The following is a 22,968-nucleotide window of genomic DNA, read 5'->3' on the forward strand; positions in this document are numbered from 1 at the left end:
CCAGTTGCAGCATTTAATAGATGCATGTTTTCAATGACAATTTGAATTTCACTGCCCGCTCCCTAAATTCTCCAACTTATATGCAACATTTTCTAATGCAACTGTCCTTGTTCTCACCTTCAAATACAAATTGCACTTCTATACCCAATTTTATTTCAAACTTATTCTTACCATTCAGTGTTGCGAACGCACAAGGCCGCTAATTTCACCTTGTTGCATTCAAAAGCCTCCCAACGTCCAAATGCACCTCCATAATCTACATTTCAAAGAAATTAGGTTATGTCATAGCGTTAAGGTGATTTTATGGAATGCAGAGCATACACTATGTCAGTGGCACAGCAGTAGGGTTGTTGCCTCACAGGGCCACGGACCCGGGTTTGATCCTGACCTTGGGTGGTCTGTGTGGAATTTGCACGTTCTCCCTGTGACTACATGGGTTCCCTCCAGGTGCTCTGATTTCTTCCATGTCCCAAAGATGTGCGAGTTTGTAGGTTAATTTCCCCTTGTCTGTAGGGAGTGGATGAGAAAGTGAAATAACATTGAACTAGCATGTGCAGGTGATCAGTAGTCGTCATGGACTTGGTGGGTCAAAGGTCCCGTTCCATGCTGTATTTTTAAACTAAACTACAACTGAACTCCAGGGGCAAAGGTGTCTTAAAAAATAGGGATCTCATCATATTTACACGTAGAAATAACTCATCCAGTAGGATTCAAATTTTCCCTAAAGCAAATATATAGTACTTCAAAATACAGAAATAATTTAAATAAGTCAATTTTATCTGATGAAACATATACATTTTATTGAACATTAAATTGGAACACAATTGCTGGAAATTACGTGTAAAATTGCAAAACGTCACACAACTACCGGTAAAAATGCATCAACAAATACAAAAATAAATGGAAAAACTAATAATTATTCTATACATTTTATTGGATTAATTATAATTTTGCAGTGTAATAAATACGAGATATGCAAAAAAGCTTCAGTCACACGCAAAACCAGTTTAACTGAAGTTACAGTAGGTTTGTGCAAATACAATTCAATCTTTTTAATTTAAAGATATTACTCCCCCATCCAAAAAGAAACTAAAGTGGTTGAAGTTCGTATGAAAATGATAAATTTGGCACACTTTCAAGTCAAACGAATAAATTCCTGAATTGACTCTTCATTTATATGAAGAAATTTGCTTGAAAAATTCAACAATTGTCTAAAAATTCATTGTATCTTTCAATTCATGTTATGAGGTAAGTTATTTTGCTAACGATGTATTTAAAATTACATCACGTTGTAGCAAATTACAGTAAAAAGTATTCCCTTTTATCTAAATACCAATTCTGTAATTGAATTAATTATGTGCAAATACTGTTAGAATTCCAAATAGGAACAATTAAATAATAACTTAAATTAACCCTCAGGTCACGTAAACCAGAGAATATAGGCTAATTTAAGTTGCAGTGTCCCATCAACAAATACATGTCCCATAACTTCAGTGACCAGTAGAAGACACTCCCAACAATAGAAATGCAAGCATACTGTTAAGGCCTGCGAATAGTTTAACATCAAAACACCTGCTTGGCATTTAGATACTTTAAAAAAAATACTCAGTTCCTTTGATATTAAATCACTTTCTCCAACACCAGCTTTTAATAGTAAGCTTTAAACGTCAAATTAACAGGAGGCCCAGGAACCCAAAGCATCTCAATTCAAGAAACTGCTTCTGTGAGTAATTACTTTAATAGAGCTGTCCTTGAATTCAAATTACTTGTAGAACCAGTCCTGTCAAACGCCAGAAACACCAAACAACCTAATAGAAACTACGGTAGCCCAAAACATATGCACACTTAGAAATTCTAACTGTGCTTAGTAAAATCATCCACTGAACTTGCACCAACATTTCTGCCAATACATTTTATATTTTAATCTGAAAATATCCAAGAAATAAATTCCTTCAGATGTCGTGAGATTTCTATATATCTACGGATGTTTTGACCTGCCAATTCTTTTGTGATGTGGGCTTCTTGTATTCTAGGCTGAATTGTGAATAGGTTACTGTATCCTGTAATACATGTATGATTTGACATCATACATGTACTGGTTTTCTTTTAAACCAATAAGTGATTAACACCCAAGGTTCTGTTGCCATTAATCAATTCATAAGCCATAAAATGTATAGCTTACAATAGTATTTTACATTTCTGTTAGTGTAAGGTTTGACGCCTTGCATAATAATCTGCTCCTTAAATTTTTATTTAATGCAGAATTACACTGCAGAAAATGAACTAAGTCAGTAGCAGCCAAAATCTGACTGTTCCCATAAGTTGAGAATTAAGTGTGGCGAATAATTTCACAGTAAATCTATTTTTTTAATGTGCCATGAAATACAACTACTGACTACATCGTACACTGATCATCTTCATGCCTTCATAAGCACAAAAGTCATTGATGTTAAACTAACATTTTAATGTAGCCTGATACACAACCCCATCTTAGTGTAAGCATCTTAACTATTCATACGTCAATGATGGACGACCCTTCCATAACTCTGTAAAATCATGCAGCTTCCTTGCAACCGTTGTCACAGACAGGTCACACGTTGACTATTTTGATGAATCCAAAATTCAGTATAACTGATTTATTACCAAAGGGTGATGATTTCCTTTCAATAGACTGATTATCCTGCATGATAATTTACCTCTCCAATTAATACAGACATACGCCCCATCCCAATCACGGTGAACCTTCCAATGTCAGCGTAGCTTAATGCTGAGCCGTTGTACAGCTTCACCGTGATAACATTCTGAAGCTTGAATATATTTTTGTGTACTGTTTCTTTACAGATCGTATTATCTCAGTTAAAAACTCTTGACGTCGTCCATCACAACTACATTGAGACTCCAAAAAAAATCTTTTTTTTTTGCTGTCCCAGCAATATTAATAATGATTGCGGTTATAGTGGTAAACAAACACTCAAACCCATCAGGATATCAACACAGCATAGCTGTAAAGTCTACTTTTCGGGGAAGACTTCCTACAGTTGCCTACTTTTAAATCTAACTAGATCCGATAAACTGCCATTTGCTCATATCAAAAATGCCCTCAGCTTATTTCTCCATTTATTTTATTCACGCTTCATTGTCCCAAGATATATATATGTATGTATATATATATATATATGTGTAGAACCCGTAGAAAACATTCTTTATCATACCAATGCAGCAAAACATAAAGAGCGCCTGAAGTATTGACTGTACTTATTGATCATATTGGTGATCAGCATGCAACCATCATAGATACAATTTGTTGTGAACCTCTGATAAATGGAGCAAAATTGATTTTTTGTTGTTGAAATGTGGAAGGCTTTACATCACAGTAACATAGCCTTTTCCACAAAGTACTTAGCATTCCAATTTAACAGGTGCAAGAATGTTTTCTATCAAAGTGATTTAACTTTTGAAATTTCAAGAGTAATTAGGAGAACAGGTCTCTAATTTAAAATTGCACATCCTAACAATCTAAATCATCACAGAGAATTTCATGCAAGGTTTACTGGCACGACATTTCTCTTAAATGAACAAAATTATTAAGTTGTAGCATCAATTTGTTTTACTTGAATAAGGTCAAACTTGAGGAAAATTAATGAAGGTTGGAATAAAGTTCTTATGCATTTGAGATATATTTATTGAGCACATTTAAAGTAAATGGCAGCATTATCCTACGCTAATAGCCAGTCCCCTTGACTGCATTTACTTTTTAATTAAGGTTTGCGTAATCAACCATCTTTCATGCATAAAGGTGATTTACATGCATAATCAAGAACTCAATAACACACAGAGACAGGTGTACATTGAATTCAGGAAGACTATTTTTCCATTTAAGCACTTAAATGGATAGATAATATGCAAGATATTTATTCTCAGCTTGGTAAGTATTTTAGAATAAGGGGATCTTGCAGTTCAAATGGATCGGTTTACATCTTATTCTTTTTTGAACTCCTGTGTTGGCTAAATGATGCATCAATTATTTTCTGTATTATTTCACGATCTACCCATAACTACTTTACCAAATTGGCAAAGCTTTAAAAATTTCACGCATATATCAATTTTTTTCAGTACTAAATGACAACCGTTTGATTTGAGATACAAATAGACAGAGCATTGCCTTTGTTTTTGTATCATGCTTATCAAAATTTAAATGAGTACAGCTGAGACAGGTAAATCAATGAAACCACTGATGCAGATAGAAAAGTATGCTACATAATGTGGTTACATTATTCATCTGGTGAGTACCATCAGTACTTAAGTGCAATATCTGACACGATGCATAGCAGTTTTACAAGCTTCATCTCGAACAGATTAGGGCTTACTTTCCGAAACAAGTCATAGAATTTTGTAAACTTTAAACTGTTGGAACCCAAATTCTAACTAGAGCAGTGTAGCTGACTTGCGCAAGCTACAAAATACAAAGTGCAGCCACACATTTTTTTCTTCACATTTTTCAAAAGGAATTGTGTAAATGTGGAACAAACATGAACAATTAAACCTGAACACATCACTTCGCATTTGAAGTCGATAAGGCCACTATCCACAATGTTATTCAAATTGTTTGTGGAGAATAGGGCAGGAACACAATTTTCAATTGACTGCAAATTATTCCACCAATCCAACTGCTTAGCTGTACATGGTTTCTAAACTTGCTTTTCTCTTTATGTGAAGGTTCATAAAGTTTCGCCTTTTCTCTGCTCCACCATTGAATGCTTCATAGCTAATATGTTATATATGGGAAATTATCTTTCAAATAATTTTACAAATTACTACACTTGCAGGCATCTCAATATTTATGGAAAGTTTTGAGCTGTGCAAAAAATACCTCTTAGTTATCCTAAATTTTATCAATTGGAATAACTAGTTATTATCTAACAATTTAAAAAAAAATCTGGTAATGCACTTTCTCCCAACTCACTGGTTTACTTTTCCAATAACAGCATTAGGCCCAAACTTTTGAGGGCTGGGACAGAGTGAGATATTAGTAAAATTACTGAAGCAGCATTGTGTGCAAGATGGTACTTAAAAAAAAAAATAATCTAGACCTTTAGGTTTAACAACCCAGTTCAATGTTTCTCTGCATAACATAAAGGTACATATAGTGTTAAGATTGTAGACATTAGCAGATGCACAGGTGTCAGGAGTTATGGGAAGAAGGCAGAATGGGGTTAGGAGGGAGAAATAGATCAGCCATGATTGAATGATGGAGTAGACTTATTCTGCTTTTATCACTAATGACCGTATGTGAAATATGGCTTATTTTTAGTCAAGAACATGAGCTACCATAGCTACATTCCTATTTTTTAACTCTGTAAATCCTCGTATGCACTAAATCCCTGATAAAGGACTTCTATACCAAATTATGTGGAGTAACTTTGCTAAACTCAGCTTTCACATATTACAAGTCCAAGTAGATCAGTGACAATTCTAACTGCAGAAAAAAGAACTTGGGAGAAAAAAAACATGAGCTCCAGAGCAATGGAACTATTCAGAGGAATTATATTAAGTACAACTTGCGAGCAATTGGTCAGGTGGAATTACCACTATTTTTCCAAAATCATGGTTAAAAGATTTGTGTTAATTTTATCAATTCGTTTTGTTCAATTAGTTTTCCTTCTGAGTGAATTTGAGCAGGGATACGTGTTCAATATTCCAGCATGAAGTTATGTGTACTGCACTTTTTCAAGAACAGCAAACAATGTAACTTAAATTTCTTCTGGGGCAAGCTGTGTTCACTTTAAGCAGCTTGAAAATGAATAAAGTGTCGAGTTTTATATTTTGTTGGGTTAAATGTGACCCAACGTGTGAACTGGGAATTGCATCAATTATACTTCCCTTTGCAGCTTATCCTCAGTTAAATCAGCAGTGGAAAATTCCATCCGTACATTTGATTTTCAGGTATAAACAGTTGTAAATTCCTGCAGGTTTCTTGCTTGAAACTTTTAAGTTACATTTTGAGATGCATCAATGCACAGGAAAAAGATTTGGTATTTTACCAGCTCTAATTCAGCTTTAGACAACGTTGATAATCTGTAATTTGTTGTCCTGTTGCATTCAAATCACATCAGACTTTATCAATATTTATGGCTCAAAGAGATCTTGACTTTCTTGTTTTTCAACCTCTGCATTGTGTTTCTCGATGTCTTTGTTGACCTCCAACAGATATTCTTCTATGAATGTGTCCATCACTGATTATTTAGATATATAAAGGAAATTAACCATTCTCTTTGTAATCTTACAGACAAAATGCAAAACAATTAATCTTAACTATCCAGTGATGTATTTGCTCAAATTTATCAGCATAGTTTTAGGTGCAATTTAATATAAAAAGCATATTTTATCCATTCTACAATGAGATACATGCAGGGCAGGTTTTCTCAGGATCTTGCACGGTAACACTTGAAATACCTGGTAGGATCTGTCACACTGGTGATGGACAGCATTATCGTAATTGTTCAAAACAAAATTGTACAGAAAAGAACTATCCAACCACAAATCTATACACTAATACTAGTAATTACATTATTTCAGGAGGTGGTTAATTGTTGTTAGAAATTTTTGTTCAATGTAAAAAGGAAATATTTTCAACAGAAAAGGAGCCAACTACAAAATTAAAAAGGCAAACGGTAGAGTTGTTTCTAAAGCTTTTCATTGGCAAATTAAGACCAAATGGTGAATTTTATTTCTATCGCGTAGGGCAATGGGAAAATTGCTGAATGAATTAATACTTTATTGTCACATTGTGACGAGTCAGTGAAATTCTTTGTTTTGCATACGGAAGGCATGCAAATAGTTGCCACACCAATGACGCTGACAAAGTTGCAAAGTATCCCCCGCCAGGTCTTCCTCTGTTCCGCCCCACTCCCTCCCCCTCCCCCACGTCGGGTCATCCTTTCTTCACCCTGAAAAGCACAAGCCATCAACAGAAAACATTACTTTGAACAATCCTTACCTTGCACCAGAGGCTCCTGAGTCAGGATACTCCCACATAGATTTCATATCTAATTTAATAAATAAAAACTTTAAAATTCCATTTATAGACCACAAGCCCAGATCATTAAAATTAAAGGATTCCCATCAAAAGGATACATGGATGATAGTCACTCTTCTCGCCAAAGAAGTTCACAAACTGGTTCCCATTATAAAACCAACCAGGTGGAGGTAGCTCTAAATGACGTTTTATCTGAAAAGTTAAAGATCAAATATTTTAAGAAGGTGCTTCCTATATTCTTAAGATCAAGACAATATCAAAAAAGCAATAGTCCCAGCATTATCCACCAGGAAACGCAGTTGCCCATCGTCTAGTCTGTAAAGCAACAATACACCACAACACAGGCACACCACAGGGCTGTGTGCTCAGTCCTCTCCTGTACTCCCTGTTCATGCACGATTGTACTGCTAAGCACAGCTCTAACATCATCCTAAAGTTTGCTGACGACATGACCACCCTGGGCCTCATCACAGAGAGACAGTCTATAGAGAGGAGGTAAAGGAACTAAACAGCTGGTGCCAGGAAAATAACCTCTCTCTCAATGTCAGCAAAACTAAAGAGATGATCGTGGACTACAGGAGACAGCAGGGGAGTGGACACCTCCCCATCCACATCGGTGATGCTGAGGTTGAAATGGTCTGCAGCTTCAAGTTCCTCGGTGTGCACGTCACTGAGGACCTCTCTTGGACGCTGCACACGGACACAATAACAAAGAAAGCCCGCCAGCGGCTCTGTTTCCTGAGAAGTTTGGCATGAATGTCAGCATCCTCATAAACTTCTACAGATGCACCATCAAGAGTCTGCTGATGGGCTGCATCAGTCTGTCACTACAGAGAGTGTTGAAGGCGGCACAGCACATCACTGGCAACTGTCTTCCGGCCATTCCTGCGGAAGGCACGCAGCATCATCAAGGACCACAGCCACCCAGCACGCAGACTGTTCTCCTTGTTACCGTCAGGCAGACGATACAGGAGCATGGCTGCACGTACCACCAGACTTAAGAACAGTTTTTAACCATCAGGCTTCTGAACTGATGAACACATCATATATGTTGATTATTTTATTTATGATTGTCTTTTACCTACCTATGTCACTTTTATCTTATCTTATTTTATATTATTTTTATCCTTGTAATATCATTGCTGAGGTGACCCATTGTCTTGTCAAACACATTTTATTGTACCGTTGACCCTGTGTTAACCTACATATGACAAATAAAACTGAACTGAACTGTTGGCCTTCTGTCCCGGAACCAATTTCTCATCCATGCTGCCACTGTCAGCTTTATTCTGTTGACTTAAATTCTGCTAACCAGCTTGTGTGACTTTGTCAAATGCTTTTTCTAAAAACTTCTAATTTATCATCAGTTATCATTAATACATTTGGTGATCAAGAAATTATTAAGTACGATCATTGCCAACATTGCAAGTATGAACAGCATTTGAATAGCAGATAAAATTTAATGCGGATATGTGTTGGTTGGAAGCATTTGAGTGGTACAGCATTTAAGAGCAATGGTTCAATCATTTACATTTTGTCTTCTTCATTTACAGTATGTGGCTGTCATTGACAAGGTAGGCATTCTTAATTTCTCAAGCCCATCCATGATTGCGCTCGAGAACGTGGAAGTAAAAGCCTTCTTGAACTACTGCAGTCCATTTGTGAAAGTATTTAATGACCAAAGCTAAAATGTAGGGCCATCCACTTTGGTAGAATAAATAGAAAAGTATTTTTTGAATGGTGAAAGATTGCAAGGTATTCATAGGGACCAGGGTGTTGTTGTACAATAATTACTGAAGGTTAGCATGCAGATTTAACAATTGAGACACCAACTGATACATGGGCTTTAAGAGGCTGTCCCACTGTACGAGCTAATTCAAGAGCTCTCCCAAGTTAAAAAAAAAAATCAAACTCATGGTAAGCACGTAGAATGTACTTAGCGGGTATGTCGGAGCTCGGAACGTCTCTTAGCGGCTCGTAACGCTAACGGCAGGTACTCGGGAAATGCGGTAAGCTCAGGAAGATTTTTTTAAATGTTGAAAAATGTCCACGAGAGCCCCGAGTACCTACGAGCGGCTATTACTGTAATTCTCCGAGTTCGAATCAGGGGAAACTCGGGAGAACTCTTGGATTAGCTCGTACAGTGGGACAGCCCCAATATTAAGAAAGGAATCAAGTGCACGAGAAGAGACATCTTGCTCTAATTGAAGAGAACCCCGTGAAACCAAGGGAATATTTTTGCTCTAAGAGTATAGAGAAGGTTCATTGGATTGATTCCTGGGGTGGCAAATTTATCAGGTGACGAGAGATTGAATAGGTTTAATCTTACAATCTCTGGAATTTAGAAGAATGAGAGTGTTAAATGGGCCAGTATCCGGACGTGCTAGCTTTAACATAATTATCAGAATTAAAGGGTTCACATGAGATCAAACTTATTCATACGCTGAAACATAACGAATAAAAGTGCAGTGGAATAAATTGCTTCATGACATCCAGAAAATAACTGGACAATGACTAATGGGAGAAGGGCTGGATTCTGGTACTAAATTAAACAGCATTTACAAAGTCCCAACACAGGCACAAACAACATCCCTCTCTGCTGTTCTATTAGAATTCAAGAGAGGGAATGCTTCCTTGATCACTGTAGTGCAATACAACCAGTCAGCACACAATAGCTTTGATAGCGATGTGCTCACCAATTTTGCCTCTCTCTCTCTTAGCTCAACTAAGAGTGAATGTATTGAACTATATATCAAAATGTCGACTCAGTGCGCATGAGACCTACATGTTCAACCTTGTTTATGTCTGATTCCATCACTATAAAATAGAAAAAAGTCAGTACTTACATGGATATTCTTAATTTCTTGCTTGGTGAGGGTTTCAAATGTCTTGAGGGACTTCTTCATAAGTTTCTACAGTGGGAAAAACATGATTAAAATATTCATACTTTCATTAGAAAAATAATATGAATAGCATTACAGGTGTAAGCATCATTTCACATCTTAAAGCTTTGTGGTATGTCTATATACAATTGAGTTTTATTATTATATAGATGTCACGGTGGCACAGCGGTAGAGTTACTGCCTTACAGCGCCGGAGACCCAGGTTCAATCCCGACTACAGGTGCTGACTGTTCTCCCCGTGACCACGTAGATTTTCTCCGAGATAGAAACATAGAAAATAGGTGCAGGAGGAGGCCATTTGGCCCTTTAAGCCAGCACCGCCATTCATTGTGATCATCCCCTATCAATAGCCCATGGCTCCCTTCTCCCCATATCCCTTGACTCTACTAGCCCCTAGAGCTCTATCTAACTCTCTTAAATCCATCCAGTGACTTGGCCTCCACTGCCGTCTGTGGCAGGGAATTCCATAAATTCACAACTCTCTGGGTGAAATTTTTTTTTCTCACCTCAGTCTTAAATGACCTCCCCTTTATTCTAAGACTGTGGCCCCTGGTTCTAGACCTTCGGTTTCCTCCCACACTCCAAAGACATGCAGGTATATAGGTAAATTGGCTTGGTATAAATGTAAATTGTCCCTAGTGTGTGTAGGAAAGTATTAATGTGCAGGGATCGCTGGTCAGTGTGGACTCAGTGGGCCGAAGGGCCTGTTTCCATGCTATCTCTAAACTAAACTAATGATAAATTTACAATTAGCAAGAGATCAGTTACATGTGTCTGTATTTACAATCTCTACCTGTCTTGCACACTGTCGCAGCCAGTCCTTCATTGTTTCCTCCTTCAGCATGCAGCCAATGAACACAACAAAACTGCCCAGAGGTTTCCTGTTCAGCCTCCCATCACCTTGCAGAGGAGGTGGAGAAGGGCCATCTTCCAAGGGATGCGCAGTGAATATATTGGTCTGGATGTTGTGGCAAATTTCAAATCTTTTCTCGGAATCTAAAAAAACGCAAGTGAAGAACAAGACATAGATTTGCAAGATACAATAAAATTATGCTCCATTGAGAACATGATATTGTTGAGGCGGTCAGACTGATTTGTTGAGGCACCAGACTGATTCCTGGGATGTCAGGACTGTCTTATGAAGAAAGACTGGATAGACTTGGTTTATACTCTCTAGAATTTAGGAGATTGAGAGGGGATCTTATAGAAACTTACAAAATTCTTAAGGGGTTGGACAGGCTAGATGCAGGAAGATTGTTCCCGATGTTGGGGAAGTCCAGGACAAGGGGTCGCAGCTTAAGGATAAGGGGGAAATCCTTTAAAACCGAGATGAGGAGAACTTTTTTCACACAGAGAGTGGTGAATCTCTGGAACTCTCTGCCACAGAGGGTAGTTGAGGCCAGTTCATTGGCTATATTTAAGAGGGAGTTAGATGTGGCCCTTGTGGCCAAGGGGATGAGAGGGTATGGAGAGAAGGCAGGTACGGGATACTGAGTTGGATGATCAGCCATGATCATATTAAATGGCGGTGCAGGCCCGAAGGGCCGAATGGCCTACTCCTGCACCTAATTTCTATGTTTCTATGTTTCTATGTCAGGAAACATAATCAGACAGAAAAGTTTTTTTAGTAATAGGTTACTTATTTGTCATATTTTTTGTTTGCTGGATCAATGCAGCACGGGCATCTCCAAATGCAACTCAGGAATAAGGTGCAAGGGTGTGATCAAGGACCACATGAATGGCTGTAATCAATGTTGGCCTCATCAGCAACAACGATGAGCTGGCCTACAGGGAGGAGGTCCAGCACTTAGCAGCATGGTCCGCTAACAACAACCTGGCCCTTAATTCCAAGAAGACCAAGGAGCTCATTGTAGACTTCAGGAAGTCCAGAGGCGGCACGCACACCCCCATCCACATTAACGGGACGGAGGTGGAACATGTTTCTAGCTTCAGGTTCCTGGGAGTCAACATCTCCGATGACCTCTCTTGGACCCACAATACCTCTACTCTGATCAAGAAGGCTCATCAGCGTCTCTTCTTCCTGAGGAGACTGAAGAAGGTCCATCTGTCTCCTCAGATCCTGGTGAACTTCTACCGCTGCACCATCGAGAGCATCCTTACCAACTGCATCACAGCATGGTATGGCAACTGTTCTGTCTCCGACCGGAAGGCATTGCAGAGGGTGGTGAAAATTGCCCAACGCATCACCGGTTCCTCGCTCCCCTCCATTGAGTCTGTCCAAAGCAAGCGCTGTCTGCGGAGGGCGCTCAGCATCGCCAAGGACTGCTCTCACCCCAACCATGGACTGTTTACCCTCCTACCATCCTGGAGACGCTACAGGTCTCTCCGTTGCCGAACCAGCAGGTCGAGGAACAGCTTCTTTCCAGCGGCTGTCACTCTACTCAACAACGTACCTCGGTGACTGCCAATCACCACCCCCCCACCCCGGACACTTATTATTATTTATTCAAATCGTTTGCTATGTCGCTCTTCCAGGGAGATGCTAAATGCATTTCGTTGTCTCTGTACTGTACACTGACAATGACAATGACAATTAAAATTGAATCTGAATCTGAATTCTTGTTTCTGGTGAATTTAACATTTGCAGAAATCCATCATTTGGTCATCTCCAAATTAAGTTATTGTAAATTAAGCAAAGATGTATGTGGATTCCTAAATATGGAGCTCTTTTTCCACAGGATATGTGTGTACCAGGCAAGGCAAGCATTTACTGTCCGTCCCTAACCCCCATTTCTAAAGGTCTTTTTAGATAGAAGCTAAATTTCAATGACAATGCTGTTGGTCAGGAATTGCAATTGATCAGTGCTGGTAAATATTGGACATTTTCTTTCCAGAAGTAAATTAATGTATCAGATGAATTTTTATGATATCCAAAAGTTTCAACGTAATTTTGGATACTTTCAGACATAATTATTGTCTCTCCCTTGTTGGAATCCAAATGTACATATAAGCCTCTGTTCACTAGTTTGGGTATTAAATAAACTAATGTACACTTTCTCCTACTGAAACACTACTTTAGCTTCAGTCTAGGGAGGTCACATGTGGAATTTCAGAATCACTGTCTGAATCACTTAGGGGTATATACGTAAAATTACACATAAGATTTCTGCTGCCTGTTCAATCAAGGCCACTATACCAGCTGGTACATTGGAATGCGAACACATAGAAGTGCCCCTTCAATTTACACGCATTCCTGACTTAGAAACATATCACTGTTGCTGGGTCTACATCTTGAAACTTACTCACCAACAGGATTATAAGAGTGCTTCTACCAAACGTGATGCACTAACCACCTTCACTGGGTGAACGGAGAATAGTAACAATTAACAGCCTTAACAACCATTCCAAACCTCATAAATACATTGAAAAATAAAAGCAGACCAGAATATCTTTAGATGAGAAATAAATGTTGCACAACAATGGGCTTCACTAATTATCACTTTTTATTTTATTTTCATTTTGAAGATATCATATTTGCATATGCATCTACTGGCAAGGTGTATCAGCAAGCACATTTCTGTTGAATTGCCATACCTAATGCTTTTAGCCTTACAGAAAACGAATGCTTAGTAATGGGTTGACAGTGAGTAGTTATGAAGAGATACTGGAGAAGCTAGGTCTGTTGTCACTGGAGCAAAGGTAGTTAAAAGAGAACATGAATGAGCCATATAAAATTACGAGCGGTACTGATAAGGTATCATATCAGAGGATGATAATATTAGAGGACAGGTTTGTGCTAATAATGAAGAGATTTAGAGGGGACAGAAAAGGAACCCTCTTCAGCCAGAGGGTGGTGACTCCCTGGTATGCAGTGATTGAAACTGGGCCATTGACACCATTTAGGAGTCGAGATGAGTACTTGAATCATCGAGCCATGGATGAAGAGAAAGGCAGTATGTCCACTGGTTGTGGCACGCATGAGTTGGGCTCAATGACAATAGGTGCAGGAGTAGGCCATTTGAGCCAGCACCGCCATTCAATGTGATCATGGCTGATCATCCAGTCAGTACCCCGTTCCTGTGATGGCCTGTTTCCATGCTGTATGATCCTATGAATAAAAGTGTTCAAGTAGTCCCTGCAATTAGACCACCTTACCTAGAAGAATCAACATTTTACACAAGTGAGCAATGGAAATAAAGTTCAGGAAATGGCATACCTGAAAATTTCAGTTGAGCTCGAATATGATAAGTATTTCCACAGAATGGACTTGATTTCAATGTATTTCTCAGTGCTAGGGAGACAGAAAAAGACAGATCGTGGTTACTAAGGAATAATACCAAAATCATGTTTTGGTCTTAAGTTTTTACATAACGGCAGTCTGCCAGGTTTTGGCTGGGCTCTTTTCCTGAGAACTATTCAGAACTTCAACTGCTTGTAAGTCAGAAATGAACACGGACAGTAGATGGGAAAGGATCAGAAACAGTTGTGATGGGAGAGTGAGCAGGCTCCAAGCGGGCTCATTCCCTCACTTAATGTCCCATTTAGAATTGGCAGAAGATGCCAACAGACACATAGCAGTCAGCATCCCCACCTATCCTGCTGGTATCCTTTGAGCTTATGCGTATGTATGGGCTGTCCGTAAGCTAGGAGTTTGTAACTGGGGAGAATCAGTTGCAGTTTCAAGATTTAAATAAGAAGCGGCCCTTTACAAGTTATGCTGTCTCTTTTTGATCATATGAAAACTCTCAACGATTGGTTGCTCCATCCTTAATCAGCTAACCGCAGAAAACGTTTGATGGCAGATGTTTTGCTGCTGATGAAAATAGCAAAAGCTAAAGCTGATAAATTGACTCTCAAACCAATGCATCAGAAATCCACAAGATCTTACAACTGTCTAACCTACAGAAAGCTGAAGGGGAGGAATCATTAAGGAATCTCAGTAGCAGGTTTATCTTGGATTCAGAAATCTCACGAACAAGAAAAACATGGACTTCAAACAAAACTGGAAATCTAAAACAAAAAAATACGCAGCAAGTCGGCATCATCCATGGTGAAAGAAACAATCAACCCTTTGGGTGTGCGACACTGGTGAGTTTTTTCCATATTTTCTATCTTTGCTTTGGAGTTAGCCAACTATTCATAAAAGACTAACACTTGGGGAACCAGGAGAGAATATTTAAGGAGATAGCTCCAGAGCGTGGGATCTTTTACAGATAAAAATCAGTTGATGTGACTCCTTCCTGAATCAAGGTGGCTGTAGCTCATGTAGAATGATTCTTGCCTTACAATGGCAAATGAATCAGGTGCAGGGAATTATTTCCGGTGGGCGGCGCGGCTCTGGCCAGCAGCGGCCTCTGCAGTCTGTCCGCGTTTTATTATTTTTCTGTCTGTGTTTTAATGTAGTTTTTGTTATTTTTTGTTGGGGTGTGTGTGTGGGGGGTGTGGGAGGGGGGGGGGAAACTTTTTAAATCTCTCCCTGCACTGGAGACCCGACCTTTCTCGTCGGGTTTCCGTTGTCGTTGGGGCCGCAACGAGGAGCGGCCTACAACAGGAAGAAGCCGGGGACTCTGGTGCTACAACTCACCGTCGCCGTCGCGGGGCTGGCCGAGTCCGGAGCGGGTGGAGCGGTGGAGGAGCGCTGCTGCTGCTGCTGCTGCGGCCCGACCGGAGAGTCGGAGGCTCCAACGACAGGTCTGTGGACGGCGGCACCGGGAGCCCGCGGCTCCCTGGAGGGAGACCGCTTTTCAGGGCTCTCGCAACGGCGACTTCCCCTGCCCGAGTTGCGGGGTTGAAGAGCTCCTGGAGCGGGGCCTGACACCACTGCCCCGCGCGGCTTGGAATGGCCGCGGGACTCTACGAGCGCACGCCGGGGGCTCTTAACACCAAGACCCGGTGTGCGACCTCGCACCACCCGGCGTGGCTTTAATGGCCGCGGGACAATCGCCATCGCCAGCCGGGGGCTTTGACTCTGACTCTGACATCGGGGGGGGGAGAGTGCAGTGGAGAAATAAGTTTATTTGGCCTTCCATCACAGCAATGTGATGGATGTTTATGTAAATTATGTTGTGTCTTGGGTCTATGTGTTTGTATGTATGGCTGCAGAAACGGCATTTCGTTTGGACCTCAAGGGGTCCAAATGACAATAAATGTATCTTATCTTATCTTATCTTTCCTAAGAATCAGTTGTTTGGGAAATCAAGGAAAGGCCAAAAGGAAGATATTTTTGAATCTGTGTCTTCTTCAGATCAGCAACAAAAGCCATCTATTGTAAGACATTTATGAAGACCAATAATAAAGGATAACATCATCAAACGTTCTGAGATTTTTCAGCTCATACGTTAATCTCTTTTCAACTGACAATAATGCTCTTAATCTTATGTCTATTCATCAAGCTCATGGTGCATATAATGCTTGATTGAAGTCTATAAATTATATTCCTTAATCCATTCATGTATTTACTCAGTAAAGTTACTGTTGTAAAACTAAACAATAACGGGATTGGCCTCAACAGCCCTCTGTGGCAATGAGTTCCACAGAATAAACACCCTCTGACTAAAGAAATTCCTCCTCACCTCCTTTCTAAAAGAGCACCCTTTAATTCTGAGGGTCCTAGACTCTCCCACCAATGGAAACATTCTTTCCACATCCACTCTATCTATGCCTTTCATTATTCTGTAAGTTTCAATGAGGTCCCTCTTCAACCTTCTAAACTCCAGCGAGTTGATAGGGAGGACAGAAATATGTTTTTCAGTTAGTCCCAAAGTCCTGTTATGTTAGCCATATTAATGCATTGTCATACAAGTATACACATCTTCCAGGCATGAAAGCAAACTCTTCTTCATACCGTTAAAACTTTGAACTGCTTCATGGGAATTACATTTATAGTTTGACTCAACTACCTACTAAGTTCCTTATTTTCATTTTATGAATTTATTTCCATCTATAGACTTCTTAATGTATACAGCTCAAGTTTGGTAAAACAAAAGAAAGGCAATTTACACCTCACTGCAAAAGCTTAAATGTACCTTTACACTTTGTCACAAATCGTGCTTTATCAAGTGAACAGCTGAACCGAATGCAGATCTGAGTCATTTGTGGGAAAATTGGTCCCGATCTGAATTTGCCATTCCACCTAGGAGAAACACAAAGCTAAAGAATACATTTCTTTCCAAAATGTTCATGAAACTTTGCGAGATAAAGCTTTCTCCATATTAACATTGCATACAAAACGCATTAGAGTTTAGGAAAATATATTTCATTACAAGCTACTACTATATTTTGTCTTCTCATCCAAGTTATTTTATTTATTTTGTGAAAATCCCCACAGCTTTATCACTTGTTTACCCCTCTGTCTTTGCAACAGCAGCACAAAAATCATGTTGTGCACTGGATAGTCTTACCAGCCAGGGAACATCAAATAACGTGTTCTCAACATAAACGGTTCTGAGAAACTGCTTCCTGACAGAATCATTTCAATATCAGCATTCCTAAATTTTGTAGGGAAAAAAGGTAAAAAAGAATTTTGCAAGGAGGTAGCAATATTGGTTTGTTACGCATGATGAAAAATTCATGTACTTCTTTTTTTAGTTCTCATAGGATGCAAAGCATCCTAACCACATGCAATCAATGCCTGTTTCCGTTATTTAAATAAGAAACTAAAATATTTCATGTACTCTCTTATTCTTCCTTCAGACTCAATTTTATAGATCTTTTATATAAAATAACTGATAATATTCTTCAAATAAACCAAAGACATTAGAGATAATTCCAAATTAATCACCAATACAGATGGTTAGCTAGTTTTCTGTTTGATGTTAACTGTAGATTTATTGAAGCTCTTCGTATTTATTACAATTCACTGGGAGTATATTTTAAATGATGTTGGAATTAGAGAAATTAATCTGGAATTCAGTACCTTGTCACTGCCCCCTTTTCTGCTAGAATGAATGCAGTCCTGGGGTTTGCTACACGAATCAACTTCTGCAGATGTACCAGAAGTGGATGTCTTTGCTCAGAGGTCAAGCTTGTGAGAACAACATTACTGACAACACCTGCAAAAACAAAATTACAAGAAATTGGTACAAAACTTTAAATGAAAATGAATGTCTTATTCTTTCCATATTGTCCTTCGGTTTCAAAAGTCTCAATCACCATATCTCAAATTTCTACTTCTTTGGACCACTGATAATTAAATTTCAGAGACTCAAGAAACTGTGGATGAAAACATTTTGAGCAAAACACAAAGTGCAGGAGGAACTCAGCAGCATCCGTGGCGGGAATTCTAGATTACATTTTGGTTCGGGACTCTACTTCAGGCTAGAGTGGGCGGACAGTAAAACTTTGCTTTCCTTCATCCCACCAGCTCCATCCAGAGGTAACCATGTTTATTTGTTGACAACATCTTCATAAAAGCAGTCCTGGGCCTAGAACATTGTCTGGAAAGATGATAACCTCACCACATTTACAAGCCACATGAAGAATTAGAACTCACGATGTTATAGGTTGAGCAATGGGAAAGGGAGTAACTGGAATAACTCTCAAAGACAGCGTGGACTTCGGCTGTTTTGTAATTTTAAACGTTTCTCTGATTAGTTCTTAAGTAAAGGCAAGAAGGAACTATAATACTGGATCAAAATTGGGCAACTTCTGTTGCAAAAAGCATACATGGACGGGCACTATCAAGCACAAAACAAAATTCAGCTATAAAGCCTAACTAACGAATGGTCACTCAGATGGCTGAGAACAGTTCCCTGTGAAATCTGGTTTCAACCATGTAGTCAGGTATGACTTCATGCAATGTTCATAACAAGCATCAGCTCTGAATATATATATATATATATATATATATATATATATATATATATTAAAAAAAACAAAGCTACCAAGTTTATCAAAATATACAATTTCAAAATGTAAATTAGATTGTTAGAATCAACATACACTAACAATATCTTGACACAATCCTAAAACTTATCAGCTACATCTGCAAAATATGCCACAGGATAACATGATAACAAAAAGGAAAATATCTTCAACAATATATTATTTACTTCAATTCTAAATACCTTGAGAGCATTGATCCAAAAGCTTAGGGAAAAGTAACCTGAAAATACAAAAATATTATTAAAAACAATTAATATTAGTAAAATATGTACATGACCTACTAATGAACTGTCTCAAAACTTAACCTGGAAATTTGCTAAAACACATGGTTACCTTTCTATACCTATACCTTTCCCAGAATTGAAGGCTGTTTCGATCAAGCTTAAACTAGTTACTGCTATCACAATCATGCTTCATGTAGAACAAGAAATCGTCACCCATTCCATTTCATCAGAAATGCTGTCAGTCACACCCAGTTACTCCAGCATTTTGTGTCTATCTCCTCTCCCCTTCCATCTTTATTCCTTCCTCTAGCTTCATTATATACACTTCATCTATTCTTACCTCACATCTTTTGTCTTTGCATCTCTGGTTTTTGTCCAACTATCTGCCTATCAAAACCCCACATCTCCACACCACCTATCAACCGCCAGGCTTTGTCCTGCCCTTCTCTCTTCCAGATTTCTCACCCCCCCCCCCCCCACAATTAGTCTGAAGATGGGTCCCAACCTGAAACGTCACCCAGTTATGTTCGCCAGAGATGTTGCCTGACCTGCTGAGTTACTCCAGCAGTTCATGTCTTTACTTTTCTTTTTGTATCCCAGCATCTGTAGTTCTTTGTTTCTTAACCTTTCCAAGGTCCTGTCTAATGCCAAGAAAATTAGACGTCCCAGTTTAGGACTAACTTGTGGACCAACTCTATCTTTTTCCATAACTATCTTGAAGCTAAGAGAATTATGGTCACTGATCCCATAGTAGTTCCACACAGGAACATCTCACATAGGAGTGCAAGATCAGCTTAAAGCGGAAACCAGGGGCCCGAAAGAAAAATATATTTAAATTGGTCAGAGGGAAAATATGACCAATATTGAATAAAAAATATTACTGAAGATAAATATGACAAATATTTAAATAATGATTTCCTAATTCTTAATAAATTACCATTTGATTGATTGCAAAACTATATAGGTATAGATCCCGCATATCCTCAGAATCCCGCAGCTCCGCTCTTGCTTCCCCTCCCCCATTCGTAACAAGGACAGTCCCCCTTGTCCTCACCTTTCACCATATCAGCCATCGCATACAGCATATAATCCTCCAACATTTTCACCACCTCCAACGGGATCCCACTTGTGGCCACATCTTCCCATCTCCACCTCTTTCTGCTTTCCACAGAGACCGTTCTCCACAACTCCCTGATCATATGAACATCTCCGCTCAGTCCGCTTAAACCCACGCGATCTCCCGGTTGCTCAACACTTTAACTCCCCCTCCCACTCCCACACTGACCTTTCTCTTCTGGGCCTCCTCCATTGTCAGAGTGAGGCCCAGTGGGAATTGGTGGAACAGCACCTCATATTTTGCTTGGGCAGCTCACACCCCAGCGGTATGAACATTGACTTCTCTATTTTCAAATAGCCCTTGCTTTCCTTCTCTCTCCATTCCCTCCCCCTTCCCAGTTCTCCCACCAGTCTTACTGTCTCCGACTACATTCTATCCCTGTCCCGCCCACTCCTGACATCAGCCTGAAGAAGGGTCTCGACTCGAAACGCCACCCAATCCTTCTCTCCAGAGATGCTGCCTGTCCCGCTGAGTTATTCCAGCATTTGGTGTCTACCTTCGATTTAAACCAGCATCTGCAGTTCTTTCCTACACATACATAAGTATAGAGATCTCTATCGCTAATTATGGGATTAAGGACAGCATTAGATAAAATGAAAGCATATAATGTTACCAAAAAAGAGGAGCGTCAGAAAATCTGGAGATTTATGGATACTAAGTATTCAATAAGAGCAACAGAATGGAAAACACCGGAGGATTACCGATGATATCACCTAATGGACATGTAGAGTTGAGCGGCCTACAACAATCTGAGAAGGGCAACAAATACCAGAGGTTCTCTTTGAAATAGTTATAAATCATTTAACAGTTCTAATGGTACCTGTGTTCCATAGTTGAGCACAGTGGATCAATACAGGTGGTGACAGCACCGATGACAAATGCAGATTGAACCTCAGGGTCTGGATGCATCTGGATAGCTTGCACAACATCAATAACATCTGTGTATCTGCAAAATTTATTGTATGCACATGAATTTAAAACTATTTTTCCAGCACATCGCTGCATCATATGCTCCATCTTGTGAAGTCAGTTGCCATTTATTCAGGATATTACCTGTTATGCTACTTATAGTTGTCTAATAATAACTTTAAACTGCATATGGGCTCAGTTGAGCATGTAATTGAGTGAGCTACAATTCTGCTTTGGGGTTCTTTAGCTTATCAATTACCGATGATCTACTATTACACATAAATGATGGATATTGGTTATCAATATCTCAAGACAAAAAATCTCCGTACACATACAGATGAAATATCATGGTCTTATAAGAGAAAGAATGACAAACAACAGCATGAAAAATCCACATTCACATTCCTACATTGCCCCACCACAACCCACCCTAAAACATTACAAAAACAGAGTGCTGGAAGAATTCAGAAGATAGGAGATGGTGGGTGAAATGTGTGTGCATCAAGGTTGGGGACGAGTAACAACCAGGAGACAAAGATACATTGTGGTTAGGTGGATATCACTTGAAATTGAAGAATTTAACGTTTATATAGTTGGTTTCCCATCATCCTTGTCACCCACTCTTTTCCCCTGCTTCATATGCACATCTCCCACCCTTTCCATCTCGGAGTCCCCCATTTATCGCTCCTCTTTCCCATCCCCCTCTCCCTTTCCAATCATAGCTCTCCCCGAAGATTAACATTTCACATCTCTTTTTTCCTTAACCACCATCCTTTAGTCTCCTTTTCACTTCGAGCCTTTGTCACAATCTCCACCCATCTGCCAATGACCACATCTCACCTGTATCCGTCTATCACATCCTGGGCTTTGCTCCTCCCCATATCTCTCTTTTTCCAACTTTCTCCACTCACTGCATCATTCTGAAGGGTTTTGACCTGAAATGTCATCAGTCCATTCCATTCTCAGATATTGCCTCTCTAAGTTCTACCAGCACTTTGTTCGTTGCTCAAGTTTACAGCATCTGCAATCTCATACAACCCCACCCTAAAACATGCTGACAGTCGAACATGCTTGCATTCTCGTTACCATGATTTAGACTCACCCTGGTGTGACGATCAGTAATCTCACTTTCCTTCGTGAGTATACAGATTGGCGAACTGTTCTATTTCTCTGTGCTTCGAGAACACTTGATAGAAAATGGTGGATTTGACCATAATTGAATGGCTCACAGTTATCGAGCATCTGCCGGTAAACTGACCATCTATAATTTAAAAAAAACAATAATTAGCTGTGAGGGAAATAAATGTAATTGTTCTAATTCAGAGATGTCAGATAGTTAAAGTTAATTCGCTTTAAAAAAAAAATACTGAATAGACAAACATTTTAAGTTATAAAATACTTCAAACAAATTTTATCTGATAACATAACAACACATTTCACTTTTATGCCATGTGGTTTGAAACATGATTCATTGCTCAACTAATATAACCAGAAAGACAACGAGAACACAAATGAAATAGAACAGACCATCACCAAATTGAAATTTCAATTATTTTTATCTCCACAGGCACTAGCCGACCTGATGAGAATTCCTGGCATTTTCTATTTATATTTTGGATATCCGCTATCTTTTTTTTGCTTAATGATCATTACATAAATAATTTAATCGGGAGTGTTGGGCAACCAAATATATTTGTTTTACTTTGGATTTTTTACAGCACTACCATTTTCTGCACAATAAAGTAACCTTCCTTATTGGTGTGAAGCTCCACTTTAGCAAATATTAAAAAAAGACACAGAGTAAAGTTTGCAACCTTTCGAGTCGAGGGCCTTCTTCAGCCTGAAGAAGGGCCCTGACCCGAAACGTTACCTATCCATATTCTGCAGATTAGCTGGCTGACCCGATGACTTAATCCAAAACTTTGTGTATTATTT

General features: G+C 39.2%; 1 protein-coding gene across 5 annotated transcripts in view; it reads right to left on the reverse strand.

Annotated features, from left to right (window-relative positions):
* Positions 1-773: 773 nt before the first annotated feature.
* Positions 774-22,968, reverse strand: part of dnaaf9 (dynein axonemal assembly factor 9) — a 109,363-nt gene continuing 87,168 nt past the window's right edge. For 4 of the 5 annotated variants that reach the window (XM_055642897.1, XM_055642818.1, XM_055643124.1 and 1 more), the window contains 11 exons: positions 22,136-22,294; positions 20,945-21,070; positions 18,966-19,003; positions 17,816-17,951; positions 17,301-17,387; positions 16,926-17,032; positions 14,117-14,191; positions 10,733-10,935; positions 9,883-9,948; positions 7,135-7,228; positions 774-6,233 (listed from right to left, as the gene is read on the reverse strand). In XM_055642897.1, coding sequence (XP_055498872.1) covers positions 6,127-6,233; positions 7,135-7,228; positions 9,883-9,948; positions 10,733-10,935; positions 14,117-14,191; positions 16,926-17,032; positions 17,301-17,387; positions 17,816-17,951; positions 18,966-19,003; positions 20,945-21,070; positions 22,136-22,294 — 1,198 coding nt within the window. In that variant the 3' untranslated portion in view covers positions 774-6,126. Of the gene's footprint in view, positions 6,234-7,134; positions 7,229-9,882; positions 9,949-10,732; positions 10,936-13,709; positions 14,009-14,116; positions 14,192-16,925; positions 17,033-17,300; positions 17,388-17,815; positions 17,952-18,965; positions 19,004-20,944; positions 21,071-22,135; positions 22,295-22,968 lie in introns of those variants that run through there. The other variant, XM_055643049.1, reaches the window with a different exon arrangement.

The sequence above is a fragment of the Leucoraja erinacea genome, chromosome 1 (assembly GCF_028641065.1).
Source record: "Leucoraja erinacea ecotype New England chromosome 1, Leri_hhj_1, whole genome shotgun sequence".
Taxonomy (NCBI): domain Eukaryota; kingdom Metazoa; phylum Chordata; class Chondrichthyes; order Rajiformes; family Rajidae; genus Leucoraja; species Leucoraja erinaceus.